The sequence below is a fragment of the Perna viridis genome, chromosome 2 (assembly GCF_037379345.1).
Source record: "Perna viridis isolate PV_CMFRI_1.1 ecotype Kerala chromosome 2, ASM3737934v1, whole genome shotgun sequence".
Classification (NCBI taxonomy): Eukaryota; Metazoa; Mollusca; class Bivalvia; order Mytilida; family Mytilidae; genus Perna; species Perna viridis.
In genome coordinates, this window is record NC_142446.1 from 36,766,057 (window position 1) to 36,780,055 (window position 13,999).

General features: G+C 31.6%; 1 protein-coding gene across 2 annotated transcripts in view; it reads left to right on the forward strand.

Annotated features, from left to right (window-relative positions):
* The window catches only part of LOC148624873 (putative Na(+)/H(+) antiporter nhx-9), a 44,218-nt gene that overhangs the window by 12,306 nt on the left and 17,913 nt on the right, over positions 1–13,999 (forward strand). For both annotated transcript variants that reach the window (XM_088567921.1, XM_088567920.1), the window contains exons 5-11: positions 2,556–2,597; positions 5,167–5,238; positions 6,334–6,415; positions 8,176–8,203; positions 9,976–10,085; positions 12,390–12,465; positions 13,480–13,562. In XM_088567921.1, coding sequence (XP_088424047.1) covers positions 2,556–2,597; positions 5,167–5,238; positions 6,334–6,415; positions 8,176–8,203; positions 9,976–10,085; positions 12,390–12,465; positions 13,480–13,562 — 493 coding nt within the window. The remainder of the gene's footprint in view (positions 1–2,555; positions 2,598–5,166; positions 5,239–6,333; positions 6,416–8,175; positions 8,204–9,975; positions 10,086–12,389; positions 12,466–13,479; positions 13,563–13,999) is intronic.

A 13,999-nucleotide genomic window follows, 5' to 3' on the forward strand; every position in this document is an offset into this window, starting at 1 on the left:
TTCTCAGGGAATAGATGGATGGCTCTATATTTTTAGTTTGCGTCTGTTTGTGCGTTGTTAACAATTTTTCAAAACTCTCCTCTTCTGACTCTACTTGACCAATTAAAACCAACCTTTGAATGAATGTTCCTTTGGATGCATTATACAGTTACATTAAGGTGCACTGTTTCGCATACCAAGTTATCCCCGTCAAATTTTGTAAGACTTAAAATTGAAAGTTGAAATTTGGTGGATATATTGTTTTAAATGTAAATAAGCATTTATACATAGACAGATGTAATATATGTTATGGTAAACAGGTGTAATTTAAATGAAGAATGGTATCCAGAATGTTTCAGTCCCCTGCCGTATTAGGTTCTCTCCTCAACATCAGGTGGCAGATTTTCAAAATACCTTATTTCGCATGAACTTTTGGGACCAAAATTGAGAGAATGAATCGAAAAGGGTCTTATTATTTGTACCATTTTTCCACCTACTCCATGCATGCTTTCATCATGTGGTAGTGTCTTAGTGACTGATATTTTATAAAACAGTATTTGGCTGTTAATTTTTTGAAAGGCACCCCTGAGTTGTACTAAAAAATCTGTCATATTTTTTCAGTATGTTACCATGGCTACTGGATTTTATAAGAATAATCACTAAATTATTTATAAATGACTTGAACCTCCACACACAAAGGATTTCAAAACTATGCACTTTTTATGACAAAACACTAGAAATTTCTGTGCAGACTGCCTCAAAACAGCTTTATTTCAACAAAATGAGACCAAATTTTCAGAAATGACCTAACTGTCTTGTACTACCTTAGGGTATAGTGCATAGAACTGAGGTGCGGATTTTTAATCCATCAAAAAACATGGCTGCTGTTTCTAAAAATAGAACATAGGGGTCAGACAGTAGTTTTTTTAATATTATATCTCCAAAACTGTTAGGTTTAGCTAAATTCTTTCATTTGCTGAAATGATCCTTATCATAAGGCCTACAAAATTCTGTGGCATCAAAGTTTTCAGACAACTCCTTGTAAAAGTTATTGCCTTCGAAAGGTGAAAAATGACGGTTTTTTTTTCACAGTTTTTAGCCATATCTTGAAAACTATGATAGATAAAAAGAAACTTTCAGTTGCTGAAATGATCCTTATAAGTCCTACCAAAGTCTTCTTGAGTCAAAATTGTAACTTCTTGATAGAGTTATTGCCCTTGAAAGGCAAAATTTTAACCAGGTGAGCGATTCAGGATCTTGGGAAGCTCTTGTCTTAGGACACTTTACCAGTAAATACTTCAATCAAGATTTAGCTTTTTTATACTAATTTTGAAGAATTTTTTTTCAATTATTGAATAGATATTCAATGTACTGTTCGATCTTACACTGAATAATTTGATTCTATCTTAAAAAACAACTTATATTTTTGCGAGGAAATTCCTGTGTAAAATAATGACACATCAGCTAAATCTCATAAAGTTAAACAAACCATACAAGGGCATTTTTGTGATAGAGTTATTTTTGGGAATATTATATGACTGTGAATTAAGAAAAAAATATAGCCTTAAAAGAAAATTTCCTAGCTTTCAGTATAGACTAGAACAATATCTTTATTACACAATGGTTATTTAATGTACTGTTCAATCATACACTGAATAATTTGATTCTATCTTAAGCATTGCTGTTAGATCTAACAGTTTTTAATTCCACTGAGAAATTTCACAGATTAAGTTTTCCTGCTAAATATTTGTAATTTAGGTTCAGAAGTTCTTAATTAGGTACACTTCAATTTATCAATCCCTCAGTGTAACAATTGGAAAAAAATATTTTAATTTTTCCATACTGAAAGTAAATGAGTAGAATTCTGACATGATGTAAAGCAACATTTGTTTCCCCTTAAATTAAAGTACAGCTTAACTGTAACCTGAAGGCTACTAGTATATGCTCATGTAGAGGCCCCGTGTGGGTCCGGATGTCAAAAGAATAGTCCCACAGCATAGCTAAGCTTGTTGTAAGAGGTGACTAAATAGTGCTCAGAACCAAACCCAGGCTAGGGCGCTCTGCCCACAGGGCAGCTGGGTTGTGTGTCTGTGTCCCAGGTGGTGGAATGGGGTATCCCTGGCATGCTTCATGCTGGGGTCATCAGGCCATAATACAGCAAACCATAGTGGAGAATAGTATTGGGAAAGGTGCCATGTTCCTCGCACGTAAAAGAACCCTTCTGTGGTATTCTCTCAGAGAAGGAACCATTGGGCTCCACCACATGAGGCTAAATTGCTCAACCTTATCCACCTCTCCCTATTTCCAGTGTCAATCAAAATTTGTCGACCCTATTATCCTTGTGTCCCATCCCATTTTTCATTTCATCATCATTTCATGTTCATTTTATCTCCCATTTCATGTTCATTGCCTGAATATAGCTGAAATATTGCTGCTTGGGCGTTAAACACCAATCAATCAATCAAATGATCAACCATCGTGTAGAGTAAAAATGGTAAAAAATCAACCTTGACTGGACTGAAATAGAACATTTTTTAAATAATACGTACGTTGTATGTTTTGTTTTCTATTTCCAGTTTGTTAATTGCCATTGGTGTGTTATTTGGTGGTATCTTTAGGTATGTAGATATACTTTGATTTAGAATACCGTAGCTCCTCATTAACGATTTTAGAATTAAGCTCAAACATTTGGACTTATTTCTTTAATGCTTAAATGCTATAAACAAAACAGAGAAGAGTAGCATGTGGAAAGCATGTGTCCTTTGACTTCATGCACAGATTAAGTGTATAGAATATACAAAACATCAACATGTTTATCATTAAGATCAGAGCATTAGTGACATCCCAGGTCAACAGATGTTCTGAAACATGAATAGCTCCAAATCATTCTGTTGGAAATGAATGTATGTTGTTAGGGATGAATTGTTTGAACCTTTAATCCAGACGCATAGTATCTGACAGGAAGTCTAATTTCCTGATATTTGAGACGTGGATAATATAGCAACATAGTGATGCATTTCCAACTGTCAAAAATAGTTCTGTCCCTCATAGGCAAAGCCTTTAATCAAATTAGAAGTTAAAAGTTTGTCTTAAACAAAAGATAAGTTGGAAGCAAATAGCACCAAATTGGTTCTACCAAGTTAAAATGAATTGATGAATTTATTAAATATAATGCCAGTTGTGAAGTGGGTTAGTTTGCCATATATATACAAGTAATAAATAAGTAAAAATTAGTTCCATTTAAAAAGTAAAAACAGATCTAAATACAAAAAAATATATATACAGATGAAATGTACTTATAAAGAGTGGGGGCTGTTTACAGATAAAATGTACTAATAAAGAATGGGGGGCTGTATCTTTTGCAATTTAAGATTCTCCATTCTTTATTGACATGTTTTATTTGTCTGTGTTTATATTTAGTTTTATTTTTACTTTTTTTAATGTTGCTACTTTTTACTTATTTGTTTATTCAGATGAATTAACACTTCTGTAAGCCGTTATTGAAAATATTACATTTTCTGGTTGCCACAATATAACATAAAATTATTTCTCTGATGTCAGAATTCATTTAGGATCAATTCTTGGCTCATTTGGGGCAAATAAGTATGAACTGCAGTTCATGCATATTCTTAGAAGTAGGATTTGACATTTTTGCTCACAGGCTTTTCAGTCACATATTTGATATAATGTTTCAAACATTCTGCTAAAATAGATTTCTTATAGAAAATTGTTTTGAAATTCTTTGTCATTTTTATTGACATTTTACATCTGTAGTTACATCAACATTTGTGATTATAAACCTTAAATGTTACATAACTCCATAGAAAGATTTCTAAATCAGTTCTAGTTTGACTGTTTAAACATTACAAAATATCTAATGTCATTGTTTTATCATTTAATTTGTGATCATCTTTGATAAATTGTTTCCATATTAAATCCAGCAGTTTCTGCCAGATATGGATCATGCAAATAAAATATGCATTTGCATGTTTCAGTTTTTGTTGAATAGTGCTTTCAGCTGTTGAAGTATCCTGTATATCTGTCATTTGATATCATCAGCTGTTCAATGTAATTGACATGTAATGTGTCAATTTCATGTTTGTTACATGATGAGATGCCCACATAAGAATACTGTTCTAATTTTTTTTTATTTGTTTGAGAATGGAGGACCAGCATATTCTTATTTTTTTTCACATGAGATATCATAGAATAGATATGTGGAATTTAAACATTCTTTAGTTCAAACTTAGAAACATGCAAAATCTGTGCTTTAGGTTTTATTGCATTTTTTTATACAAAAAATAAATGGCTTAAGGGTCTGGTTTCATTAAGAATCTCAAATTGAGATTTTCATCAAATTCTTTCTCAGTTCTAGTTCAGTCAAATCAATTGAAATTGAAGATTAGAGGAAAAACTCAAGGATTTTAGGAAAGTCTCACTTACCAATTATTTTTATGAAACCCAGGCCTGGATGTGTTTTATTGTGATTTTTTTTTCACATTTTCACTTCCTGAATAATTGAGATTATATTATTGTTTATTGTTCAGATATAATCTAGAGATTAATTCTTCCTTCTTTTACTAAAGAAAAACAAAAAGCTTCAATAAATTAGCTTGATATGACCCAGCACTGTAGTACATACCTATTGTAACTGATATGACCCAGCACTGTAGTACATACCTATTGTGCCTGATGTGACCCAGCACTGTAGTACATATCTATTGTGCCTGATATGACCCAGCACTGTAGTACATATCTATTGTGCCTGATATGACCCAGCACTGTAGTACATACCTATTGTGCCTGATATGACCCAGCACTGTAGTACATACCTATTGTGGCTGATATGACCCAGCAGTGTAGTACTTATAGTTTGAAGTGCTTCTATATAGCAGTACATAGAAAAAGACCTTAAAGCAATTATCAAAAAAACAGTAAGAAAAAAACCAAGTGTTTATTCTCAATGAATAGAATTAAAACATAGAAAAATAGATAACAATACAAAATGTAAGTAGGTTTTGATAAGCAAACATCTCTTCTGAATCTTCTGCATCCCATAAGGATTTTATGTGCTTTTATATGAATAAACTGAAAACTGTAGCTCTCTTATGTATATTAATATTCCTTGTCTGTTGTATAATTTAAACAATTTTCTTTAGTAATTTTCATCATTTGTATCTGTTTCAGGTTAACAGGGGTTTCTGAGACATTACCAGAATTTTTTACGCCAGATGCTTTCTTTCACTTTCTGCTTCCACCGTATGTATAATGGAGCCTAAATAAGTTCTGTCATATTCAGTCATCACAGTGAGATCAGACACCAGTTATGAAATAGATTTCTAATTTGTCTGACCCAAACCTCAATTTGACCGTTTTCTAATATACAAGCAGTCATAAACTTCCTGTTTGACTGACTGATTTTTTGTCTGACATGTCTGTCTGTCAGACGGTATTTTCATAATGATTGAGTCACCTATTTGGCAAATTAGGGAATGTCTAAATTGGACTATTTCAAAGCAACATGATCATATTGTTTTTACAGTGAGTAAAATAGTATTCTTTAGTAGATAAAGATGGTTTTTTTTTTTAGATATAATGAACATTACCTAATAATAAACCTTAGGTAGTTAACTGGACAATTGACAAGAGGCATTCTATTATTACATAAATATTTGAATCTATGTTGTATAGGAAGCTTAAATGTCCATTTCAATTTCCAGTTATTTACCTAAGAAAATTCTCTGGGTTATGGTCATTCTATCAAAAGAAAACCAACCCGTTTCCCTGAAGTTGAATGTTTTATTTGAATAATGATAATATTTAGTCTTATCTTATGTGATAATATTATCAAGATTACGACAAAAATGTTTTTCTAGTATTTGCCTTCTATAATTTGTTGAAATATGAAATTTTGGAAGATCTGTTTAATTGAATAAAATATCTGAAGTATTTCATAAAGAGAGGAAGAGTTTTGTGTTGTTACAGGTTTGCCTGAAAAAAAATTGTATTTTCAAATTTGTTCAATACCAGCAAGTACATGTAACTGCCCTTGAATCAGCAGTTACCTTTTGTCTTCTTTTCTCTGTCATTGGATAATATCTATAAAGTACAGACATTTAGATAAATTAATATGCACTGAAACTTGTTGGGAAAATAGAACTACTGTAAAACCATGTTCTTAAATTATTTATTAACTTATTTTCTGTAACGAAGTTATTGCCCTTGAAATAACAGTTCTGAAGGATTAAATCCTGTATTCTTTTTTATCAAAAATGAATCATGGTTATCTGTTATCAGAGCACATCTTGCAGAACAGTTAAGTATCTTAATCCTTTCAGTTTTGTTTATTTTCAGAATTATTTTAGAAGCTGCCTTTAGTTTATATGACAGAACATTTTTACAGAATATTGGTAGTATTCTTATCTTCTCTGTAATTGTAAGTTTATTTTATAATTTATTTCTACAATAAGTAAATTGTTCTTAAAATGCTGTAAAGTTGATTTATAGTTAAGAAGTTATAATTATGTGTTGGAAAAATCAGAGTTACTTCCCCTGAAAAAATACTGGTGTGATCCATTGAATTTGCACCAGGCCAGTAGCAAGGGGGTTCAGGGGGTAACAGTGAATCCCGACCCCCTGCAAGCAAAAAGGCTTTCATAACTGATAAAAAAATGGTCAGCTTAAAATTTAAGTCAGGAACTTTTTTAAATCTTGACTAAGGACCTGTGTTCACACTACTTGGTGGAAGATTATATGAAGTAAACCTTACATGAAGTTCATTACTCAATAAACATCTTAACAACATATTGAAATATAAATATGTGACCACTCTTCATGATTCTTAGGTGGAAGAGAAATCAAGGGAACCAAAGTTATAGCGATAATCAAAAGAATTTAATCCAGGGACAAAGACCAGACATGGAAAACAGACATACACAACAAAGAACATAAAGTAACTAAAATCATACATACAAAGTAACAAAAGTAAATAAGCAACTCGGACTCCACTAAAAACTGGGAGCATGGACCAGGTGTACCGGTAGGGTAAGCGTCCTCCGCTTTTCTAGAAACACCCGCCGAGTTGCTCATAAAAAGTCAAGTCCGGGGTAGACAAACGAGGAAAGGAAAACTATGACCCGTTGAATAAATCAGTTTTCATGGTGCTGATGGATACACCATAACGATCCACGAGTTCATGATGACGACCACAAAACTTCTGTAGTGATGACTTCAATCTTGTAGCAACATAACCCTGTTCCAGAAGCCTATTTGTTAGAGTTCTAGCATGATACAAAAAGTCTGTGTAGTTTCGGCAAGCTCTGGCATAACGTATGAGTTGTGATATGAACACTCCATGCGCAGGAGCCGAAGGGATGTTGCCACAGATGAAAGGAAAGTTGACAATGCTGAATGAAAAGTCATCACGTTTGTCGTAAAGTTTGGTCAATAGTTTTCCTTTACCATCGATTTCCAAGTGTAGGTCAAGATATGAGGCTGACTTCACAGTGTCTGTAGTATCCTTTATCTCAAGTTCTTTTGGGTAGATGCGATGTATCAAATCCCCGAAATTAGGATTGTTTAAAGATAATACATCATCTATATAGCAGAAACTGAGATTGAAGGATCTAGCCAAACGATATTCTTTCTTTCTGATCAGATCAGCTATAAAGTCAGCCTCATAAGAGTGAAGGAATAGGTCAGCAAGTAAAGGAGCACAATTTGTTCCCATTGGAATGCCGATTGTTTGTCCACCACACTGGACAAGTATGTTGTCAATTAAAAATTCCAGCATTTTGTAAACATCTTCCTCTGTATATTTGGAAGATGATTTGGAATTATTTCTTACAAAGTATGAGGAATCTCTACCAAGAACTATATATTTGCATCTAGGTGTACCATCTTTTTTGGAAAAACAACGAGGTTTGGTGGTACATTTTGGAGTGCTACTTAACAACATATTGAAATATAAATATGTGAACCCTCTGCATGATCCTTAGGTGGACAGGTACTTAAGCAACTTTTCATAAGAGATGATCCCCATGTTCATCATTGGATGGACTTGAAAAATAGACCCCAGTTAATGCAGTTTCATATTTGTTCAGAGAATATCAATAACAGTAATATCACTACTCATATATCATAAATTATTTAACACAACTTTAAGAATCTGACAAAAGTTTTTTAATATTTTTACAGGGCACTCTGTGTGCAGCATCTACAATAGGTATGTTAATATTCATTGTGTTAGGTGGTTGTGTATGTATTTATGTATTACATCAGTATTGTGGACTATTGTGGAAGTAGTGTTATATACATGAATTCACTGCAAAAGTTGATTCTCCCCATTATTCATGCAATAACCGTTTAATTGTACGGCAAAAAGTATTCCAGATATATGTTTACCCCTGTGCAGTATTGTAGTTTAATGTCACATGACCATTGGTTACCTCTGTAATTTGCTACTTGAATGTTCATATTTGACATTATGTCAGATATTTACCAAAAAATATAGATTTTTTATTTAAAGAGTAAATTAGTGGTTTAGACAACACTGTATAACAGACTATTACATGCTTAGTGTTGTCTATGGTATAATATGGGGCAGGTGTAACCAGTAAGAGGACATAATTATAGAGGGGCCTTATCAATTAATATCCCTGTTATCATATGTCTGATGACATCTTAAATCATTGAAGGCTTGGGACAACTTGTCTGTCAACTCAATTACCCCAAATTGTAAACTTCCATATTTGGAACTGATTATTTCCTGTCTGACAGAAATCAGACCCTCACTGGTTCTAAGATCATAGGTTCAATTTGGATAATTGTTATAAGGATTATGTCCTCTAGTCTAGGTTATACAAAAGGTGTAGTTTATGATACAGAAAATATTTCACTCATCCGTATTGTACTGAAAATCTGTATTGGACTCAACTTAGGAGGAATGTGTCCAATACAAATTTCCTGCACAATAAGGACTCATACAAGATTTTTGTGTATTGTACACTAAACTGAATAATAATAATCCATCACCACCGTTTGCCAGTGTTCAATATTATTATAATGATAATGATATAATGATATACATTTAAAAGCAAATTTTTAACTATGGAACAAATTTTAAGGTTAATGTCATCATAATTGACAGCTATTCAAAATTAAAAGACAGTATCCCGAAGATCACAGGTGTTCTCTGGTGGTTAAGTAGGACACTAACAGGATAATTAATTGGATAGATTAAATCTCATAGCTTTCTTGGCACAAGTGATCATATGTTGGTTATTCACCATAAACAATTGATTATCCTATTTATTATATAGATTTTCTTCATAATTTTTTGATATTTTCAACATGAATTTTAAATTTTGCGATTGGTGGATTAATATCAAAGTTGTGATGTTTTGATGGGAGAAAGTCTAAGAGTGAAATTACTTAATTTATTTCACAGTATGAATTATCAAAATTTATTACATTGGGAACATTTGGTAAATCACTGCTGTCTATTTAACAAATTGTAGGGCAGGTTTCTACCTAGAGAGCTATTTAAATTACTCTTTAGCCTACCTTATTTTGTATTGAAATTGGAACTGGTCTATTTCAACTAGCTGTAAAGACAAAGTTAAATTGACAGTATTGGACAAATGTTTTCAAACTTCTTTCAGACTACACATGTATGTGTATTATAAAACTTGAAATGTATTCAATATTTTTTTTAATTCTTTAAACTAAAAATGAATTCAGTTTGAATGACACAATTGATTTTAATAAGTAATAGTATACCTTTGTATGATACAGGAACTTGCAGTCATGAGTGAGATCCATTACATGGATAAGAATTGTAATTAAATGTTGTTTTAACTTTTTTTTTCCAAATTGACAATCGATGGCCATAGTGTATTGCCATGTATAATACACTGTAAAAATCATCATCTAATTCATGCCTTCAAGTCCATGTGATGTATGCCTCATGAATTAAGACTTCTTTTTTTTTTTAAGGTTTATGTCTTATTGGTCTCCACAAAGCAGGAGCCATGGAAGCCATAGATGTTACACCAATACAGTTGTTAGTGTTTAGTTCACTTATAGTAGCTGTAGATCCTGTCGCTGTAAGTTGCTAGTATTTAGTTCACTTATGACATAGTGCCATTAGTGGTTAGTTTTTTAACACTTGGTTGTACTCCAAGGTGGTTGCTTGACAGTGCCTTTTATATGTAATTTTATTAGAATTACTTGCTTTGAATGTTTTCTTGTGTATTTTTTTTTCTCATCAAAACAACGTATTGTCTGAATTTGGAATTATCTTGGAATTCAAAAAATGACAAAAAAATAATTTGTAAAACTAACTCTTATTAAGGGGGTTAGTCATGCCAGTATGGCTAAGTGATAAGGTTAGTTGGATAACAAAAGTCAAGTAAAACTTATTAACCACCCATAGTCATAACGGCATGACTAACCTCCCTTAGTATGGTAAGTTTCATGAATATTTTTGTTTACTTACTTCGTTAAATCCAAAGTAATTCCAAATTCAAATACATAGTAATACCTTGTGTCTTTGCCTAAAATATCATAGCATAATAAGTGCTTTGTTTTACAGTTACAAGTATTTAGTTCATTTACACAGTTATTTGATACCAATGGTAGTATTTAGTTCACTTACACAGTTATTTGATACCAATGGTAGTATTTAGATGACTTCTACATGTTCTATTGTTGGTAGTCTCAAGTTCATTATTAGAAATGCTAGTATTAAGTTCTCTTTCAAGTTACTAATACAAATGTTTATAGTAATTAGTAAACTTGTGCAATTGGTAGAATTTAGTTCACCTATACCTTATACAGTTATTAGGATTTAGTTCACATATACAGTTACTATCATTTAGTTCACATATACAGTTACTATCATTTAGTTCACATATACAGTTATTAGGATTTAGTTCACATATACAGTCACTAGGATTTAGTTCACATACACAGTTATTAGGATTTAGTTCTCATGGACAGTTACTATCATTTAGTTCACATATACAGTTATTAGGATTTATTTCACATACACAGTCACTAGGATTTAGTTCACATACTCAGTTACTAGGATTTAGTTCACATACACAGTCACTAGGATTTAGTTCACATGTACAGTCACTAGGGTTTAGTTCACACACACAGTTATTAGGATTTAGTTCATATACACAGTCACTAGGATGTAGTTCACATACACAGTCACTAGGATCTAGTTCACATACACAGTCACTAGGATTTAGTTCACAAATACAGTCACAAGGATTTAGTTCACATACACATATACAGTCACAAGGATTTAGTTCACATACACAGTCACAAGGATTTAGTTCACATACACAGTCACTAGGATTTAGTTCACATATACAGTTATTAGGATTAATTTCACGTATATGGTAACTATCAAACCCCAACAAACAAACAATCATTTAGTTCATATGTAAGTCATTAGCATTTAGTTCACATGTACAGTTACTATGATTTCATTCACATGTACAGTTACTATGATTTCATTCACATGTACAGTTACTATGATTTCATTCACATGTACAGTTGCTAGTACATACATGTAGGTCATGTGTGTCATTGTAAGACATTAGTCTATTCACATTTATACTAGGTAGATCCTGTGATGTAAGATTCTAGTGTTTAGTTTTACTAGATAACCTGCACAGTTTCTAGTGCTTCACTCACTTACATTTAAAAGGTTTATACTTTGTGGTTCTTTTGTTGTCAAAAACAACCTTCTGTCCATGTGGACAACTTTTTTTTTCTGTTTTCATAATTTACTGTGATCCTTACAGCTTTTCCAGCAGACTCATATTTTAATGTTTTTTACCCCTGCACTTGTAGCACTCATATGATTGCCAATAAGCCATTTACATAGAAGATACAAAATGCTAATTATAGCGGTTTTATTATTCATTTCACAGAAAGTTTGTCTTGTCCACATACTAATGTTACCTTTCTTTTGTTGGCGTTAATCATGTATATTGGTACATAACAAATTTTATACATGCATAATACTGCAAACTCTTTGTGAAAGGGATAGAAACTTTTAATTTGTAGTATCATATTTTTACGTGAGTAGTTTTATTCTAGTTATGTATACGTCCAATGTACAAAGTAAGGGGTAGGTATATAGGAATCCTTATCTGTTTATCTCCATGTATCTTAATGGTCTAACTCATCCTAAACTGGAAAAAAATAAGATGTAAAGTAATTTTATCATTCTGAATCATAAATATAGGGGTTTATGAAGGAAAGAAATTATTGTTGATGCTTACAGTGGAGATTACTTTGTTTAAGTGTTGTATGTTTTATTATTCAATCAAACTGATGTTAGTTATTATTTTATGAGATCACTTGCACTATTCATTGTTTTAATTTTACAGGTTTTAGCTGTTTTTAATGAAGTTGGTGTCAATAGAGTTTTGTATTTCCTGGTTTTTGGAGAATCTTTGTTAAATGGTGAGTTAACTTTTACTTGATGTTAAATGCTCACTGTTACCTGTTGAGGATTTCTATGGTGAAATTGACTTAAAAATTCATAGATCTATCTTTAGTGTCATTTATTACTTCAATTGACAAAATTTTATTTATTTTTGTGATTCTCTGATATTGATCATAAAACAAGTACTAAATACATTGCTGTGGTAGCAAATAATTAAGCAGGTCTACATAGGACATAACACATAAATATGTTTCTTAGCCAAGATTATTATGCGATTTTAGTATACAAAAAATATTCTGTAAATTAGAAATAAAAAACAATAACTGATGAAATAATACACATTTCAAATGTACAATATAACAATATTTATATAACAATTAGAACATTTGTGGTTCTGATATTACAATGTATACTTACATGTGTAAATCATTGTTTTATTTTCAGTAAAAATGTAATTTTTGTTCTCCTGTTACTCTGCTACTAAAGTACTGTAAATCAAGAAATCTTTGCATCCATTTAGTATTTCAGTTTTGTAATTTTACAAGTAAAGTGCAGTTTTCATTTGTGATAATGAGATAATCCTGCCTTTATTTATATTAAATATTATAAGTTTACTATTATTGCAAGAATAGAAACATCACAATGATTTCCAAATTTTTAGAATTTGAAATTTTTGAAGAAAAGTTCCACCTCTTCTATGTGAGCATTAGTGTAAACCATATTTTATTAGAAAATGCATAACAGAATACAAAACATAAATAAGAAATCGGGATTCGGAAACAAGTTTCCTTATATTAATCCGTCTCCCATGTGAGCATTACACAGTGTTGAGTATTACACAGTGTTGGGTATTATTCATTATATTCTATGGTTTTGTAATCAGTCAGGAATCATTTTATTTTTATGTTTTAGATTTTAAGTATTCTATTTTCAGAACATTGTTTTACCTTTTGTTTTAGCCAAATTATCTGTACCATATAAATTAAATGAATGTTGATAAAAGATACTAATTCCATTCATTTGTTTTACAGATGGTGTTACTGTTGTTTTGTATAACGTGTTCATTGCATATAATACTATATCAACTCAGGGAGGCAAGATTACCGCTGAACATGTAAGTTACCTTGTCTTCTAGATTCCCTGGATTAAAACATTGCAACCCCTAATACATTTGTATATCATAGCAATTCAGAGAAACATACCAGTAATATACACATGAGCTTCAGATATGTAATTTACCTGAGATGAAGCTACTATCACTGATTGAACTTATTGCTCACCTTGTATGCTATATGTAATAAATTACTTAATTTAAAACTAAAATGGAATACAAATCTGTGGTTCATTTGGAATTAGCAACATACTGTTCAGAAATTATCGTGTGCATTAATCAATGTGAATTAGGTGCTTTTTAGCCGAAATGCAATTTTATTATTATTTTTTGTGGTTGTAAGAATATTTCCCCATCAATCCTTCATAATGCAAGTTGTTATAGAGAATTCAATACAGTCACACTTTTTCCCCAATTATAAAATCTGAGTTAAAGATACA